Source organism: Aotus nancymaae, unplaced genomic scaffold, assembly GCF_030222135.1.
Source record: "Aotus nancymaae isolate 86718 unplaced genomic scaffold, 86718_ANA_hifiasm-v0.15.2.pri h1tg000029l, whole genome shotgun sequence".
NCBI classification, from domain to species: domain Eukaryota; kingdom Metazoa; phylum Chordata; class Mammalia; order Primates; family Aotidae; genus Aotus; species Aotus nancymaae.
The window spans coordinates 12,006,792-12,026,043 of record NW_026988442.1 but is presented as its reverse complement, the minus strand read 5'-3'; the positions used below and the strand labels follow the sequence as shown (position 1 = coordinate 12,026,043).

The following is a 19,252-nucleotide window of genomic DNA, read 5'->3' as shown; positions in this document are numbered from 1 at the left end:
CTTCCCTCCTCCCACATAGTCTGACATGGGTTTAGTTAGCCTTTTCAATTTTTTTGTCTTTTAGAGACAGGGTCTTCCTCTGTTGCCCAGGCTGGAGCACAGTGGCACAATCATAGGTCACTGCAGCCTTGAACTCCTGGCCTCAAGCTATCCTCCTGCCTCAGCCTCTCAAGCAGCTGGGGCTAGAGGTGTGCACCACTATGCCCAGCTAATTTAAAAACAAAAACAAAAACAAACAAACAAAAACTTGGCCAGGCACAGTGGGTCATGACAAGGCTTCCTTTTTAATAGAAAAGGAATATGAAGGGCTGGGCACGCTGGCTCTTGCCTGTAATCCCAGCACTTTGGGAGACTGAGGTGGGTTTAGTTTCAGGTACTCAGGAGGCTGAGGCTGGAGGATTGCTTGAGTCCAGGAGTCAGAGGCTGCAGTGAGCTATGATCATACTCCTCCACTACAGCCTGGGTGACAGAGCAAGCACCTGTCTCTTCAAAAAATAAATAGGCCTGGTGTGGTGGCTTATGTCTGTAATCCCAGCACTTCGGGAGGCCCAAGCAGGTGGATCACTTGAGGTCAGGAGTTTGAGACCAGCCTGGCCAACATAGTGAAATCCCCTCTCTACTAGAAATAAAAACTAGCCAGGCATAATGGAGTGTGATTATGATCCCACCTGCTCAGGAGGCTGAGGCAGGACAATCACTCGAACCCAGGAGGTGGAGTTTGCAGTGAGCCAAGATCAAGCCAATGCACTCCAGCCTGGGAAATAGAGCAAGACTCTGTCTCAAAAAAATAAATAAATAAAAATTAAGCTAACAGAAAATAAAGGTGACTGCGATTCTGACCTCTATGATGTAAATAAATTTTGCCTGTTTCTTTCTTTAACGGCTTTATTGAGCTAGAATTCACAGACCATACATTTCAACCATTTAAAGTGCACAATTCCATGGCTTTTAGAATAGTCACGAAGTTGTGGATTTCAGAATATTTTCATCACATTTCCCTGCAAAAAACCCACAGAAGTCACTCCCCATTTCTCCCGATTCCCCACCACCAGCTGTAGGCACCACTACTTTCTCTCTCTTTAGATTTGTCTGTTTTGGGCTGGGCGTGGTGGCTCATGCCTGTAATCCTAGCACTTTGGGAGACTTGAGGTCAGGAGTTTGAGGCCAGCCTGGCCAACATGGTGAAACCTCATCTCTACTAAAAATACAAAAATTAGCTAGGCGTGGTGGTATGTGCCTATAATCCCAACTACTCAGGAGGTTGAGGCACAAGAATTGCTTGAACCTGGGAGGCAGAGGTTGTAGTGAGCTGAGATCATGCTAATACACTCCAGCCTGGGTGACAGATCAAGATTATGTCTCAAAAAAAAAAAAAAAAAGGCCCGTTCTGGACATTTCACAGAAGAGGAATTAAACAGTATGTGGTCTTCATGTTGGCTTTCCCTTAACATAATGTTTTCAAGGGTCATCTGTGTGCTAGCCTGACATAGCATTTCATTCTATTTTGTGGCCAAATAATATTCCATTGTATGAATATACCACATTTTGTTTATCTGTTCATCAGTCTGTGGACATTAAAGCGGGTTGTTTCCATCTTTTGGCTGTTAGGAAGAATGCTTCCATGAACATCCATATGCAAGTTTTGTCTCTTTTTGAATTTTACAAAAATGAAACCAATTGGCATCTACTCTTTTTTGGTCTAATTTCTTTCATTTTGATATATCTGTGAGAGTTACCCATTTTGGTGCATTTAGCATTGGTTTGTGCTTTTTTTTTTTTTTTTAAGGCGTCAGGCTAATTTTTGTATTTTTAGTAGAGACAGGGTTTCACTATGTTGGTCAGGCTAGTCTGGAACTCCTGACCTCATGATCCGCCTGCCTTGACCTCCCAAAGTGCTGGGATTACAGGCATGAGCCACCGTGCCCAGCCTTTTTTTTTTTTTTTTTTTAAGACAAGGTCTTGCTCTGTCCACCAGGCTGGGTACAGTGGCACAATCACGGTTTACTGCAGCCTCAACTTTTTAGACTCAAGTAATTCTCTCACCCTAACCTCCTGAGTAGCTATGACTATAGGCATGTGCCACCATGCCTGGCTAATTTTTAAAATTTGTGTAGAGACTAGGTCTCCTGTGTTGCCCAGGCTGGTCTTGAGCTCCTGGGCTCAAGCAATCCTCCTGCCTCGGCCTCCTAAAGTGCTGGGATTACAGGCATGAGTCACTGAGCCTGGCCGGTTTGTGCTTTTGCATCACTGCGTGGTATTATATTCTGTGAATAAACCATAATGTATACATCCATCCTCCTGCTTATGGACATTGGGATAGCAGCCCTATTTTTGTCTGTTATGCACAAAGCTGCTCTTACCGTTAATTTCAACATACATTGCCTAACTCCCTCTAAAATCTATCAGTACTTCTCCATCTGATCTTAAATCTCCTTCTCAAAGTCTCTGGGTGAGACTCTGAAGTTCAGGACATTATCCAGAAGTATCCACCAAGCTCAAGATTGCACAGCTAAGACTGGGGCAGACCCTTGCATTTTGCCAATCACTCTCACACGTATCAACTCAACACTCACAACCATCCAAATGGGCAACGTGGGCCTGCTTGGCAGCGTTCCCTACCTTCCCGAGCTGTGTATTCATTGTCCTCGATGATCCGGGCCAGGCCAAAGTCGGCAATCTTACACACCAGGGATGCAGAGACCAAGATGTTGGCGGCTCGGAGGTCTCGGTGGATGTAGTTCCTCTGTTCGATGAAGGCCATGCCTTCTGCAATCTGCACCCCAAACAGAGACACTTTTGTCCTCAGACCTGGCCTACGCCAAGAGGGCCCCACCCGAAAGCAGCAGAGAGGTGTTCAAGTGGAAGACAATGGGAAATGTCTGCACCAGTCCTCACTCTTCTGTTGGGAGGGCCCCGGGGCTCAGGCTGGCAGGTTGGGGGAATCCCTGAGGCCTGGGTCACTTTGAAGGATTCTCTAGAGTTCCAAGACTTCCAGAGAGCACTTTGAAGTGTTCTCAAGGAAAAAGCAATGGGACTATTTCTCCAGGACCTATTCCTCCAGGAACACACACACGCAGGCACGCACACACACACAGACACACAAACTCTAGGACACTATGAAGAGCTTTCATCTTCAACCCTCTTTCTGGGGACAATCTAGGCTCATGTCATATTCTGCTATACCTCTTATATCTTTCTCATGCCCCAGCCCTGGGTAGGGAAAATTCACTTATGTACTCAACAGAAATCTACTGAGTGTCTTGTGGGTGCCAGACATGTTGCTTGAACAGGTGGTGAGCCAGGCAAAACCACTGCAGGTAGAAAGTCCCATAAAGAAAAGATAAAACAGGCCGGGCGTGGTGGCTTACACCTGTAATCCCAGCACTTTGGGAGGACAAAGTGGGTAGATCACTTGAGGTCAGGAGTTCGAGACCAGCCTGGCTAATATGGCAAAACCCTGTCTCTACTAAAAATACAAAAGGAAGATGAGCGTGGTGGTGCATGCCTCTAATCCCAGCTACTCAGGAGGCGGAGGCACAAGAATTGCTTGAACCTGGGAGGCAGAGGCTGCAGTGAGCTGAGATCATGCCACTGCAGCTTGGATGACAGAGCAAGAATCTGTCTCAAAAAAGAAAAAACAGATAAAACAGAGTAACAAAATATGACCCGTAGAGGGCTTTTTCAGATTGGGTGTTCAGGGAAACCTGCTTTGAGGGGGTGAGATGTTAGCAAAGGTAGGAATGATGATAATAGTAAGTGTGTCACGTAAGAATATTCTAGGCAGAGAGAACATCAGGTGCAAAGGCGTAGAGGTAGGAGAGAGCTTGGGTGTTCGTGGAACAGCACAGAGGCCAGTGTGGTCAGCAGAAGATGCCACAGAGAGAGTGGGGAGAGGTGAAGTTGAAAGGGAGGCCGCAATCATGAACAGCCTTGTCGGCCAGGACAGGAGGGTGGATTTTATTCTGATCATGATGGGGAGATATTAGAGGCCTTCGAGCAGGAGTGTGACTTGTTCTGATGTACATTTAAAGATCACCATGGTTGCCGAGTAAAACAGACTGCATGGAGGATTCTTATTCACACCGGGGGCCCTAGAAGCCTTTGATGAAAACACAGGGATTATATCTTACAGTCATTTTTACTTACAAGGGTTTGGACAAAAGAGGTTGAAGATGAACCCTCAGACGCCCAGAAAGCAGCACTTTTGGCTTACACACTGGGCTATAAGCAATTTGAGGCAGGAATGATCATGGTCTCTGTTTTACAGACATGGAAACACTCGTTCCAGTTCACACCACCAGAAACATTCTGAATGTCAGGCTCAAGCCAGTCTGAGGATTCCCAATCTAGTGCTTCCTGCTGCCTCTAAATAACTCAGCACTCCAGTGCTCCAGCGGACTGCAGCTGGGTGCAGTTTGATGAAATTACTCGGGAAGCGAGAGCGTCTGACTAGACAGAACGATCAAAGCACCACCAGCTGGCCTCCCAACGTCTGAGGCAAGTGAGTGGCACACTTGCAGGAAGTGGACAGCAGGGGGCACCCGAGGCAGTTAGAATGGAGATCCAGGCCTTTTTTTTTCTTTTCTTTTCTTTTTTTTTTTGAGACTGGCTCTTGCTCTGTCACCTAGGTTGGAGTGCAGTGGTGGGATCACAGCTCACTGCAACCTCTGCCTCCTGGGCCCCTGTGTTGCCCAGGCTGGGTTCAAACGGTCCTCTCGCCTCAGCCTCCCAAAGCGCTGGGATTACAGGCCTGAGCCGCCAGGCCTAAGGGAGACCCAGACTTTTCAATAAAAGCTTGGAAGAGACTGATTTTGTTTGGAGTCGTAGAGGGTAGGCACGAGATAGGGATGAGGTTGTTGGGAGGGAGTGAGACAGCATCTTGGTCCTGGGAGTGTGGGAAATTTATGAGTCCTTAGATGAACAGTTAACAGACATCATAGCTTGTTTACAAGATGATACTTAAACACTTAAGTGACATTTACCTTGCACTTTGGAGGAGGCACTTTTGCTGTCAGCCCCTTTCCACAGATAAGAAAACTGAAGCCCAGAGAAATAGGTAAGTGGCCCCAGCTCACACAGCTTACAAGTTGTGGAGCCCGGGCTGGAACTCCAAAAGCGCTGCCTGGGGTCCGCGCACTTGCCTGTTACTCTGCCCAACATTTTTACCTAGCTTTTCTTCTGGAACAAGCACTAATGCCAGGAGTTACTGCTCTTTGATCCCCACTGGCAGATGCTCATACTACTGATTTTCACAGGAGCTCAATGGGCCGGGGCCGACACCCCACTCAGGAGACAGCAGAGGGTATTGGCTAAACGGCTCTGGAGCTGGACCAGCTCAGCTTGTGTGCTGCAGCTCTGTGATGTCAAGCAAATTGTGTCATCTCTCTGTACCTCACTTTCTTCTCTGTAATAGCACCTGGTTCCAAGGGGTCATGTGAAGATTAATCCCCTAAGCCTACATCAAGGGCTTAGTGGAGTGTCTGGCACATAGTGAAGTATATATTTCAACAGTGGCTCCCGGTGCTCTCAGTGGGGGAAAGTGGCACTCAGAGAGGTTAAGCTACTTGCTCGAAGCTACACAGGCAGAGCTGAGATAAAAACAAAACTCTCTGTGACTCCTAAGCCCAGATGCTAGTAGTGTTGCCTCTCAAGGGTTTGCTGACTGCATGAGTAACGGGTAGGTTTAATGAGCCCAGGTATCAGCACTGGGGGTTGATAAGGTGGTGAGATTTTATGAACCCCAGACAGGGTGCCATAAGGTTGGGCATTGGAACTAGGGTTTGCTTCCAAGAGTATCAGGGTGTCACAGCATCAGACCTGGAAAAACCTGTAGAGCTCTTGAAAGTAAATCCTGTGGATGCCTCAAGGTTATACGGGGGTGGGGGAGACAAAAGAAAGGCCACAGATAAGCCCCCCACCCTGCTTCGGTCAGAGCAGCTCCGTGTTGACTTGTTTGTATATACGCAGCTACCGCATACCATTTCATTTGACCAACACAGCTGTGACTACAAAAAAAAAACCCACATTGTGGTCCAGTTCCCTCATTTGACAAATGGGGAGACAAATGGGGAGACCCAAAGTGGGTTGGTGGTAACAGGCTGGGGAACCCACCTGCTGCTCCAGGCTGCCTTTCTGAGTCTGGAGGTGAAAACCAAGGCCCCACGTGGGCTCCTTTCTTCCCCTGGGCTCTGAGTCTACCTCTGCTTCTGGACAGATGAAGGCTCAGAACCTCTTTTCCTTGCTTGGTTTGTTTCCCTTCTGTGAAACAGGGAGAGTGGCTCTTGCCCTGGTCCGTGACTGCTGCTGCCCAGCAGGGTTTCTACTAGTTTGAAGACGATAATTTAGCAACAGACCAGTGTATTGTCTCCCAGGAGACTGGGCCCACTGGAGTGAAAACATATTTCCATATCCCTCTGGCATTCCAGGCTCTGAAAGTAGTCTCTTGTTACACCTTGTGGTGCCCTCTGGGCCCCTGGAATTTACATACTCAAATGAGCCCTGCCCTTGGCATCTGCAGCAGGCCCAGCTGAGGCCCAGGCTAGGTCTCACAACTCCCATCACCCCCTGGGTGTAAGGCCGGTTGCCTCGTCAGGAGCTCGGACACACACCTCCACCCCTGCCTTCCTTTTCAAAAGCCTGGACAAGCCCGGACGAGCTCAGGCATGTTCCCTTCTCCCATGCTTGCACAGCCTGGCCTTCCCTTAAAGAGCCCAGTATGCAAACTAGGTCTTGTAACCTTAGCCTCTTAACAACCAATAGCAGCCGAGTCTTAACAACCAATAGCAGCTGAGTCTTAACAGCCAATAGCAGCCGAGTCTTAACAGCCAATAGCAGCCAAGTCTTAACAACCAATAGCAGCCGAGTAATTCCAACCAACAACAAGCCAAGTCCTAGGTAAAGGCTTGTAACTTACCCAATAGCAGTCCTGCTCTCCCACAACCAATCGAGCTGTTTCACTCCCTATAAAAACCCATGTCGAAGTGGAGTCTGTGTGACTTCTGTTGTCCCTCTTGTTGGGCTGCAGAACCTCACCCAGGAGGCTGAATAAATTCCTTCACATTGGCTCTTTTTGTGCTGGCCTCAGTTTCTTCCCTTTTAAACTCGGTGAGAACGAACCTTACACTATCATCATAGTACGTGGCCAGTAAATATTTCGCAAATAAAAAACTGAATCCCCGTCTCCCTTCCCCGTTTCCTCATTAGGCTCTCACCTGGGCTGAGAAGTCAATGAGTTTTGGCAAGGGCTGCCTGCTGCCCTCATCACTTTTCAGAAAATCCAGCAGGCTTCCTATATGGGGGAGAGAGGAGGAAGGTTTACTACTCTTATTATTTAATGGCAAAAACCACAATTACTTTTGCACCAATCTAATACTTTAGCGAGTGGTGAAGATTTTTCATGGTAGTAGATTTAAATAAAAATATTTGTTTGTGGCCGGGCACAGTGGCTCATGCCTGTAATCCCAGCATTTTGGGACAATGAGGCGGGTGGATCACCTGAGGTTGGGAGTTCGAGACCAGCCTGACCAGCATGGAGAAACCACATCTCTACTAAAAATACAAAATTAGCCAGGCATCGTGGCACATGCCTGTAAACCCAGCTACTCGGGAGGCTGAGGCGGGAGAATCACCTGAACCTGGGAGGTGGAGGTTACAGTGAGCCGAGACTGCACCATTGCACTCCAGCCTGGGCAACAAGAGCAAAACTCTGTCTCAAAAAAAAAAAAAAATTTTTTTTTTGTTTGCAATTTCTAGTGTTTGAGAAAGAGAACTTGAGTTTTTGATTGCTAGACGGGTTCCTTGACTGAGACAGCCCCTGGGCCTGGATGGCTGGGATCATGCCTTCACAGGACTGGCATAATTGCATAGTTGAAATGAAAAAGGCTGGAGGTTTCAAATCAGACTAAATGGGATTGTGTGAGATGATTCTGTTTATCCAAAAATGGGCAGAGTGGCTAGGCACGGGGCTCACGCTTGTAATCCCAGCACTTTAGGAGGCTGAGGTGAGAGGATCACCTGAAGCCAAGAGTTTGAGACCAGCCTGGGCAACATAGCAAGACCCAATCACTAGAAGAAATTTATAAATACATATGTTAGGCCAGGCTCAGTGGTTCATGCTTGTAATCCCAGAGCTTTGGGAGGATTACTTGAGCCCAGGAGTTTGAGACCAACTGGGGCAAGATGGCAAGACCCTGTCTCCAGAAAAAAATTTTAGAAATTAGCTAGGTGCAGTAGCGCATGCCTGTAGTCCCAGCTACTGGGGAGACTAAGTCAGGAGGATCCCTGGAGCCTCAGAGTTTGAGGCTGCAGTGAACTATGATCACACCACTGCACTCCAGCCTGGACAGGCAGAGGGCAACCCTATCTCTAAAAATAAATAAGTAAATAAATAAATAAAATTAGCTGGGTGTGGTGGCATGGGCCTGTGGTCCCAGCTGCTTGAGGGGTTGGGGTGGGAGGATCACTTGAACCCGGGAGTTATGATTGCACCATTGCACTCCAGCCTGAGTGACAGAGCAAGACCCTGTCCCTAAAAAGCAAACAAACAAAAAATGGGCAGGGTTTGAAAATGGTTGTGAAACAGTGGCCTAAAAAAATTCCCCAAGAAATCCTGAGTTGTGGCAGGGCGGAGTGGCGGCAGAACTGCTGCTCTGCCAGCTTCCCTCTCTCAGGGTGTTGGCACATATGCGGAAGGTGGCTGATGTGGGAGAGTGCCACCCCTGCCACCCTGGCCTCTAAGGCTCATTGTGAACCACAAGCCTCTTCTCCCATCACCCAGGAGTATTTTGGCCCATTCTCTTCTCCTTGTAGCCCCATGTTCCCCGTTCCCCTTGGTGGCCCCTTAACATGATCTCACCCCACTAACCAGGAGGGCTGGATGATTGCACATTAGAATCTCAATGAGTACTTATTGGAAGAGTTCCTGGCCAGACTGGGGCCATCTCAAGGGCAAGAACCATGTCCAAGCCGCCCTTGAACTCACAATTGACCAGTATAGGCCACAACCTGCACTCCCAACCCCAGCATGCAGCACCTTTGGCCATGAACTCCGTGATGATGTAGATGGGCTCCGCGGTGACCACCGCATGAAGTTTGACCAGCTTGTCGTGCTGCAGAGTTTTCATCACATTGGCCTCTGCCAGGAAGGCCTCCACCGACATGCTCCCTGGCTTCATTGTCTTCACTGCCACCTTGGTGTGCTTGTTGTAGGTGGCTGGAGGGGAAGAGAGAACAGGGAAGGTAGTCAGAGCTCACTGGTCTCCTGTACCATCCTAGAAGACCCAGCTGCAGACCCGCCTCCTCCAGAAAGCCTTTCCTGCTCATCTCAACTCTCAGAGAGGGAAGTGAAGTCACGCACGCGCTTAGGCCTCAGACAAATGTGGGTTGAAAGGCGGGCTCACCACTTCCCAGCTGTGCACACTAGGGCAAGTCACTTAACCTCTCTGAGCTGTGGCTTCCTCATCTGCAAAGTGGAAATGGTAAGCCCTGCCTTTGAAGTGCTCTTGCAAGGATTTAAAAATAACTTTAAAATGCCACTCAGGTTATGTCACACACATACACTGCCCACTTTCATCTTAACACTGCTCTTAAATAAATGCCAGACTTACCATGATCCCCAGGCCCTGCATGGCCCAGCCTTATCCACCTCTCCAGCCTCATCAGCCACTAAGCTCCACTTGCCTTTTATGTGCCAGTCACCCTCCAGGTCACCCAGTCCCTCAAGCACCCAAGTCCCCTCCCACCACAGGGATTTGGCACATGCTGTTCCCTCACCTCATCCCACCCTGCTTCATTTGGTGGGTCTTGTCAATTTCATAATTGCTTGGCTTTCCATTTTGCCTTGGCTTCCAGGAAGCTCCAATCCAGAACTGTGGGCTTCCCGTAGTAGGAGTCTAGGGCCTTATATGATATTTTTGGCTTTCCAATCTCACCACTCAGATCTGTCTTACCTTCCTCTCCATATTTCCTCTTTTGTCAAATTCTTTTTAATTTTATTATTATATCTCAGATAGAGTCTCACTCTATCCCCCAGGCTGGAGTGCAGTGATGTGATCTCAGTTGCTTGCAACCTCCATCTCCCAGGTTCAAGCAATTCTCCTGCCTTAGCCTCCCAAGTACCTGGGATTACAGGCTCCCACCACCACACCCAGCTAATTTATGTATTTTTAGTAGAGACAGATTTCACCATATTGGCCAGGTTTGTCTCGAACAGCTGACCTCAAGTGATCACTCACTTTGGCCTCCCAAGGTGCTGGGATTACAGGCATGAGCCACCGGAGGGGATTTCCCGGCCTTGCACATAGCAGTATGTCAGTAAATACAGTTGAAATCCATGGATTTTAGACTTATTTTTATCTGGCTGCATTGTTTGCATCCCTGTAAGTTGTCTTCACCCCCATTTGGAATGCAGTGAAGTATTAACACAGCAGGGTGCCCCACACCCCTGCAAAGCAGGCAATCTTGTTCTTAAGTTCTTGGGGAAAATCAGCAGGGGTGAGATATGCCTTTCTGGTTTTCCCGCAAGACCCTAACACAGTGCTGGGCACATAGTAGGTGCTCAGAATATCCTGTTCATCATTCGCCTGGAAATCTCCAAGCTTCATTTCCCCATTCTTAATTTTCATCATCCGAAGAGGCCTCTGGTTATCTCAATCCCAAACTGTTATACAGTCCGCACTCCCTATGAGGGCGGGACTCCTCATCCATGACACCTGCTTCCCATAAGGAAGTTTTTGACCCCTACAGGACTGGTCTCAAAGGCAAATCAGTGTTTGCACAGCAAGACAATTTGGTTTGCTATCAGGGGAACTTCTTCTTTCCGGCTATGATTTAAATCTCCCCTTCTGCCTTGGGTAGCATTTCCACTTTGCCATAAGGTGTTCCTGGAAGCGAGTGACCTCCCTCTCCCCTACTGCCCCACTCTCTGGCCCTGTGGGCTCTGGCCCTGAGTTCTTACCCATCCAGACTTCCCCAAACTGCCCAGCTCCAAGTTTCTTCTCTAGCTTGAGGGATTCCCGGGGGATCTCCCAGGCATCTTTCTCCCAAGGCTTCTGGGGCTTGGAAGACACGCAGGGCACCGACAGTTTCTGGCAGAGCCCATCGCTCCCCTCTGGAAGAGAGTCCTTGGTCAGCTGAGGGCAACAAGCTCCGAGCCAGCCACAGGTTGCCCCTCAGAGCCCCCGTGACTTGCCGCTCGGAGCCCTCCCTGCCTGCCCCCCTGTATCTGTCCAGAGTTCCACCTGGTTGCCACCATCAGAGACATTCCCAAGCAAGCAGAGTGTGACGGGGTGCCACCTCTACATCCTGGCCACCCCACCCTCCTGCTCAACAGTCCTAAACCTTCAGAAACATCCAAAGCAACTCTCTGTCTGGGGGGAGGGCCAGGAAGGGCACAGCAGGTCTCAGGGGCCGCAGTGTATCTGCAACTAGGGGCCTCCGGGCCCATCTCGGGGTGGGGGCGGATGCAACCCCCGGGGTGGGACTCACTCTTGTAGTGGGCCACCAGCTCCTGTAGGGTGCTGAAGGTGCTTCGGGGGGATATGTAGAAGCCCCCGTTGTCCAGGGTCCGGATCTTGTAATGTTTCACGGTATCTCCCTGCCGAGGGTCGTAGTCTCGCACGGACAAAGAGTAGCTTCCTGAATTGGCCAAAGAGAAACCCCTCAGAATGGCATCTTGGGGGCCTGCCACCACGTGTCAGCACTCTGACACCTCATAAGGCTACCGCTGGCACCGTCCTGGCAACTGGGCAGAAGTGCACGAGGGTCTCAGTGGGCTGTGGGAGCCAGGCATCCTGTGTTCTCATCCAGGCATTACCACATTCACCCATGAGACCTTGGCCACGTGACTACGTCACCTCTCTATGCCTCTGTTTCCTCATCTGTTAAATGGGAATAGTTCTCATGCCTCCCTACCTGATCCTGTTGCCTGATGGTTAAAAGAAGTCATGTCTGTAAACTAGTTGGAATCTGAACACTCAGCAGATGTTGGCTATCATCATCATCTTCATTATTCCTGCTCTATCAATCTATCTTTCTATCATCTATCCTACAAAAAGCCAAGAGACTACACTATACTTTTTACTTTTTCATAAAAACTCAGGCTATGACTTTTCTGGAAAAAAATCCAGAGGTTCAGTTCACTTATTGAAATGTGAACGTGCTGTGGTAGGCTGAATAATGGTCTCTCAAGATGTTCACGCCCTAAACCCTGGAACCTGGGAATATGTCACCTTACACGGTAAAAGGGACTTTAGAGATGTGATTAAGATAAGGGTCTGGAGATGGAGGGATTATCCCAGATGATCCAGGTAGACTCAATGTAATCACTTGGGTCCTTGTTAGAGGGAGGTAGGAAGGTCAAAGTGGGAGAGGTGAAGATGGAAACAAGAGCTTGGAGAGATGTCAGGAAGGGGCCATGAGCCAAGGAATGCTGTAGCCTCCTGGAAGCTAAAAAAGCAAGAAAATGAATTCTCCCCTGAAGCCTCCAGAAGGAACCTGCCCTGCTGACGTCTTGAGCCCAGTGAGGTCAGACTACTGACCCCAGAACTAACAGTTCTGAGAACAGACATGTGCTGCTTTAAGCCACTAAGTTTGTGTTAATTTGTTACAGCAGCAATAGGAACCTAACATACATATTAGGCTGGTGCAAAATAATTGCAATTTTTGCCATAGAAAGTAGTGGCAAAAACTGAGATTACTTTTGCACCACCCTATACTATCACATAGAGCAGAAAAACATAAGTCTTTCAGTTCATGACCACCATTTTGCCATTAGTGAGCTATGTGCCCTTGGGCAAGTTATTAGCCCCTCTGTCTCAGTTTTCTCTACCATAATAGTACAAAGTCATAGGATTTGATGGGGTTTAAACTGTTTTTTTTGGGGGGGTGGACAGAGTCTCATTCTGTCACCTAGGTTGGAGTGCAGTGATGCAATCTTGACTCACTGCAACTGCTGCCTCCCGGGTTCAAGGGTTTCTCCTACCTTAGCCTCCCAAATAGCTGGGATTATAGGCGCCTGCTACCACGCCCAGCTAATTTTTGTATTTTTAGTAGAGATGGGGTTTCGCCACATTGGCCAGACTGATCTCCAACTCCTGATCTCAGGTGATCCACCCGCCTCTGCCTCCCAAAGTGCAGAGATTACAGGTGTGAGCCACCGCGCCTGGCCTGAGGTCACACTTTATACAATGTACTTGGTTTATTTGAGTCAAGCAGTTGTGAAGCTAAATGTATTAGTAAAGGTGCACTCAGCGCATAAAACCTGAATCACAAGAATCCTACTGATATTCATTTCTTTGGGGGATTGAGCCTCAATCGATGCCAGTTTGAACTATGCGATGTTTCCCAGCCCTGGTCTTGCCATCTGTGCACCCAACCAGCATGAACCCACCCTTGCAGCACAGATGTTCCAGGAAGCTGGTCACCTGACATTAAAACTTCCAAAAGCTTCCCAGGAGCATTTTCAGCAGAGTCCCAGAGAAGGCTGGCTTGAGTCTTTTCTGGCGACCTCATCCTACCTCATTTCCTTATGGAGGGAGGGAAGGAGGAATGAGGTTTGTGGATAAGATATATTGTAATGGACATTTTGTTTTATTTTTTTAGAGATAGGGTCTTGCTCTGTTGCCCAGACTGGAGTGCAGTGGCTCCTTTATGGCTCATTGAAGCCTTGAACTATTGGACTCAAGCGATCCTCTGGCCTCACCCTTCCGAGTATTGGGGAGTACATGTATACCCCACCACGCTTGGCTAATTTTTAAAATTTTTTGTAGTGATGGGGTCTCACTATGTTGCCCAGGCTGGTCTTGAACTTCTGGGCTTAAGTGATCCTCCTGCCTTGGCCTCCCACACTTGATCTATTATGGGTATTAAAAAAAAAACAAGGCCGGGTGTGGTGGCTCATACCTGTAATCCCAACCCTTTGGAAGGCTGAGGCAGGCAGATTGCTTGAGCCCAGGAGTTCGAGACTAGCCTAGGCCACATGGCAAAAAACCCATCTCTACAAAAAAGAAAGAAAGGAAAAGGAAAGGAAAGAAGGAAAGAAAGAAAGAAGAAAGAAAGAATGAATGATTGAATTAGCCAGCATGGTGGTGTGTGCCTGTAGTCCCAGCTACTTGGGAGACTGAGATGGGAGGATCGTTTGAGCCCAGGATGCCGAAGCTGCAGTGAGCTGGGATTGTACCAATGCACCCCAGCCTGGGCAACAGAGTGAGACCCTGTCTCAAACAAAACAAAACAAAAACAAAAACAAACGAAAAACAAGTTAGTGAAGATCAAGCTTCAGCCAGATGTTTCTTTGTTTTCGGGGCCTAAGCCACATGGCACTCGTTCCACTGACTTAAGCTGGCAGCTATGGGGGATAAGAAAGGTGAAGCCAGGCACAGAGCCTCCACCCTCCCGGCTCGGGTAGCTGAGAGCAGGAGAAACCTGGCCGCTGCAGCACCCGGCTGGGTTGTTCAGCCTTTCCCAGGGCATCTTCCAAGGGAAGGGTGGTGGCCAATCCCACCTGGCACACCTCTGCAGGGAGGACAAGGTGGGGAGGGCTAATGTCACCTTTCGTGGTCTCGCTATCCCGGATCATGAAGGAGCCCAGCATGTTGCCGGGGGCCAGGAGCTGGCGCTCTGCGTCCTTCCGGCTGACGCCCTTGAAGAACCACCTGATGGAAAAGGGAGGAGACAGATGTGAACGTGAGGACGGGCAGTCCTGTCCTGCCCACACAGGGTGCCTGTGGCCATGCGGGACCCAGGGGAAGTTAGGATACAGACGGCCTGGCTTCCCGCAGCATCAGTTTTACTCAAGGATTTTTTTTGGGAGAGAGGGGAAAGGAGCCATTCTTTTGATATCAAAATAGACATTTTACCAGAGGGAATCCTGTCTGCTGAGACTGAAGCCTATGCAATTTGGGGGAACTTGCTTTAAGAAAAGTAATACAACATTACAAGTACAAAGAGCTGATGGGTCATTCCAGTGCCACTAGCTGTGAGGGACAGGGAGATGGACAGGAAGATGGAGTGGAAAGAGACAGGAGTCTTAACCAACTGTGGTCAAAGTCTGACTTTTGCAGGTTTCACAAGCATGTAAGACCACGGGGAAGATCTCTCCTGGGGCCTTGGAAGCCTGTGAAGGGCCTGGGTTTCGTAGCTTTACAATCGATCCTCCTCTGCATATACTGAGTTGAGTATAAATAAAGTTGGCATGAACTTCTAAGTTACAATGTGGGATTGGAAAGAATCATGCCCTGGGACTTAGGATCATGCCCTGGGACCTCGTCTTCATTCTTCCTGAGTATTGGAGATATTGGGTGGAAAAGTTCAAGCAGCAGCAACCGAATCCATTCCCACCTTCACTAGGGTGAGGAGCGTTGGAAAAAAGCCGCAGACCTGAGCTGAGCCTGCCCTGGCCCTGCCGCAAACCTGCAGTGCGACTTTGAGCAAGTGGCTTTCCTCTTTGGGCCTTTGCTTCTTCTGTTATTAACTGGCGAGGAAGCGAACATCTATCTGGTAATCCATCCAACAACTCTATGGAGTTGTCACCTTTATCATTCCCGTTTTTTGTTTTGTTTTTTTTTTTTTGAGACGGAGTCTCGCTCTGTCACCCAGGCTGGAGTGCAGGGGCGTGATCTTGGCTCACTGCAACCTCCGCCTCTCGGGTTCAAGCAATTCTCCTGCCTCAGCCTCCCGGGTAGCTGGGATTACAGGCACTCACCACTGCACCCAGCTAATTTTTGTATTTTTAGTAGAGACGGGGTTTCACCATGTTGGCCAGGCTGGTCTCGAACTCCCGACCTCAAGTGATCCCCCAGCCTCGGCCTCCCTAAGTACTGGGATTACAGGCATAAGCCACTGCACCCGGCCCCATTTGATAGATGATGAAATTGAGGAACAGAGAGGGCAAGTAACTTGCCCAGAGTCACACAGCTGGGAAGTTGTAGAGGCAGGATTTGAAGCTAGGCAGTCTAATTCCAGAACCAAAGCTCTTAATCACCATGCTATGTGGCCTGTCTACCTTCTTTGCTTTCATGTTGTAAAGTGACTTGTGCCATGGTAAAATATTCAACAATGTAAGAGTAAGAACTGTCTCCCTGACAATTCTGCTCCTAGGAAGTTATCCCATAGACCTTGCACAAGGAAGAAGTGACGTATCCCCCAGGAGATTCGCTCCAGTACATGACTGGAGATGACTTGTGTCCACTGTATCGGACAGAGGTCAAATGGTTGTTGGACATCTACAGGTCAGATGCCCTCTGGTATAAAAAGGAAGGAGGTGTGCAGTGGATGTTCTGAACAAGAGTACGGAACAGCGTGTGTGGTGTCTACTACTCGGGTGAGATAAGCAGGAAGAGCTGTCTTTTCTTATACAAGGAGGAAGCATCTGTGAGGACTCACGAGAAACTGGTTGCTTTTGAGGAGGGGAAGTGGCTGGTTGGGGACAGGGTGGAAGGAAGACTTTTCACTCTTCTGCAGGCTTCCCCACGTTTGCATTTGAATCATTTGGAAGTATTGCCTCTTTCCTATTTCAAGGGGAGTGAGAGAAACTAAGATTCCAACCTGCCCCATTCCCAAGGTCCCAGTTGCGTTCCCTAGAGGCAACATCTGTTAGGAGTTTCTTGATTTAGACACAAGGGCCCCTGAGTGCACTGAAAGGACAGATACGTGTATTTATTTTTGAGACAGAGTCTCGCTCTGTTGTCCAGGCTGAAGCGCAGTGGCGTGATCTCGGCTCACTGCAACCTCTGCCTCCCAGCTCAAGAGAATCTCGTCTCAGCCTCCTGAGTAGCTGGGATTACAGGCACCTGCCATCACACCTGGCTAATTTTGTATTTTTAGTAGAGGCGGGGTTTCACCATGTTGGCCAGGCTGGTCTGGAATTCCTGCCCCCAAGTGATTCGCCCGCTTTAGCCTCCCAAAGTGCTGGGACTACAGGTGTGAACCACCATCCCCGGCCAGATATATATATTTAGATCAGTGGTTCCCAAGATGGGTCCCTGGAGCAGCATGCTGCCGCCTCGCCCGAGAACCTGTTAGAAATGCACATTTGGAATCAGACAGTGGGGCCCAGAAACCACTTGTTAGCCCCAATCCAGGTGATGCTGATGCTGCTCAAGTCTGAGGACCCCCACCTAGGTTATTGCCTTGGTTTGCAATGATAACCCCTGATTCATGTTGTCTACACCCTGCCTTTTCCGCTTAGCAATTATGTTGCCTTTGAGAGATAATACCAGCCATGCCTCCTCCAAGATTGCTGCAAGGACCGCATGAGGGATTCTGTAAGCATTCAGGCTCTGGAGTGGAGAAACAGAGCATGGGATGACCCAGGGAAAAGCCCAGAAGCAGGACAGAGAAGCTGCTAAGAGCCCCCAGTTCCATGAACATTAAAATAGGGTGGCCTTATTTTTTTGTTTGTTTGTTTGCTTTAGGACAAATATCGCTTTTATCCCCCAGGCTGAAGTGCAGTGGCATGATCTCGGCTCACTGCAACCTCTGCTCCCGGGTTCAAGTGATTCTTCTGCCTCAGCCTCCTGAGTAGCTGAGACTACAGGCATGTACCACCATGCTCGGCTAATTTTTTTGTGTTTTTAGTAGAGATGGGGTTTCACCATGTTGGTCAGGCTGGTCTCAAACTCCTGACCTCAGGTGATCCTCCTGCCTTGGCCTTCCAAAGTGCTGGGATTGCAGGCGCGAGCCACCATGCCCAGCCAGAAGCGGGTGATGGGAAAAGCTTAAATGTTTTCATTTTCAACAGGCAAGCATCCCAAACCCATAGTACCACCTAGCTAGAAAGAGGAGGCAGAAGAGACAAAACAATGGGGACTGTCATCTTTCAACTTTTTGACTGGCTGGTTTTTAATTTGATGTACTGTCACCCCACAGTGTAGTTGTATTTTTACTCATCAGCCTCACCCACCATACAGGGAACATCTCCAGCAGGGAGCCCTATCTGAGTCATCTTGTGTCCCTGGAATGGGGTCACATATACAGTAGGGAATCAACAGGTATCTGCTGGATGATGGATGGATGGATGGAGGGAAGAATGAGGGGTTACAGGGAGTTCCTTGAGGATAGGGACATGTCTTATTTGTTTTCACAGTCCCTTAGCCTGGCACAGGACTTAAAGAGTCACGGGCATGTGTTTGTCAAATGAATCAAATGAGGGATGGGCCAGGTGCAGTGGCTCAGGCCTGTGATCCCAGCACTTTGGGAGGCTGAGGCGAGAGGATCACTTGAGCTCGGGAGTTCAAGACCAGCCTGGGCAACATAGGGAGACCCCCCATCTCTACAAAAAAATACAAAAAAGAAAAAAATTAGCTGGGCATGGTGGTGCACACCTGCAGTCCCAGCTATTCGGGAGGCTGAGATGAGAGGATCACCTGAGCCCGGGGAGGTTGAGGCTGCAGTGAGCTGTGATGGCGCTACTGCATTCCAGCCTGGATGACAGAGTGAGACCTCGTCTCAAAACAAAACAAAACAAATGGGGGATGACTGGCCAGGTGTGAGCTGTCTCACCTCTCCAGAGACCCTTCTTGGCATGACCATGTGCTTCATTCAACAATATTTACTGAGCACCGACTGCATGCCAGCCTGTGCCGAGGATGCCGCGGCAGACCAAGTCCCCGCTCTCACCAGCTCTCTTCCTTGCAGGGCAGGCAGAAAATGCACACGTGACCAACCAAAGAAACAAGGTCGTTTTGCTAGTAAAACATGTTCAGAAGGGAATAAAACAAAATTCCCACAAGACAGAGTCACAGCAGGGACCCATTTTAGCATCTCTTCCCTGACAGCAAGGATGAAACCCGAAGAAAGAGAAGGAGCCAGCCAAACCCATGATCCCTGGGAAGAGTGTGTGCCAGGCAGGGGGACGGTGTGTGCAGAGGTCTTGAGATGCAAACAAGGCTGGCTTTGCTCATGCCCGCTTCTGGAAGGCAGGAAATAGGATACTTACTCCTCTGTCTCCAGAGAGTCAACACGGGCGACATAGTTGCTTGGGATGTAGCCCTCTTTCCAGGTGGCCAGGGATCGAGCCTTCCACCACTCCCCAGATCTGAGGGACAGGAGGGAGTGAAGGTGTTAGGGGGCAGAAGGATCATTCTCCAGTCTCCTCAAGCTCTCCAGCCTTGACCTAGAAAACCCCCTGCCTCCAGAAAGCCAGTAGGGTGAGGGACAGGGCTGTGACTATGTCAGCATGTGCCCGTGATTAGGGCTGGGATCCTTACAATGGTTCCCGCTGGGCACCTGAGGGTCTGGAATCACCCCGTCCACA

General features: G+C 49.1%; 1 protein-coding gene across 3 annotated transcripts in view; it reads right to left on the bottom strand.

Annotated features, from left to right (window-relative positions):
* The window catches only part of HCK (HCK proto-oncogene, Src family tyrosine kinase), a 48,539-nt gene that overhangs the window by 4,336 nt on the left and 24,951 nt on the right, over positions 1-19,252 (bottom strand). For 2 of the 3 annotated variants that reach the window (XM_021665769.2, XM_021665768.2), the window contains exons 5-11: positions 18,935-19,033; positions 14,548-14,651; positions 11,485-11,634; positions 10,955-11,107; positions 9,032-9,211; positions 7,212-7,288; positions 2,620-2,773 (exon numbers count right to left, since the gene is read on the bottom strand). In XM_021665769.2, the coding sequence (XP_021521444.1) occupies positions 2,620-2,773; positions 7,212-7,288; positions 9,032-9,211; positions 10,955-11,107; positions 11,485-11,634; positions 14,548-14,651; positions 18,935-19,033 (917 nt within the window). The remainder of the gene's footprint in view (positions 1-2,619; positions 2,774-7,211; positions 7,289-9,031; positions 9,212-10,954; positions 11,108-11,484; positions 11,635-14,547; positions 14,652-18,934; positions 19,034-19,252) is intronic. The other variant, XM_021665770.2, reaches the window with a different exon arrangement.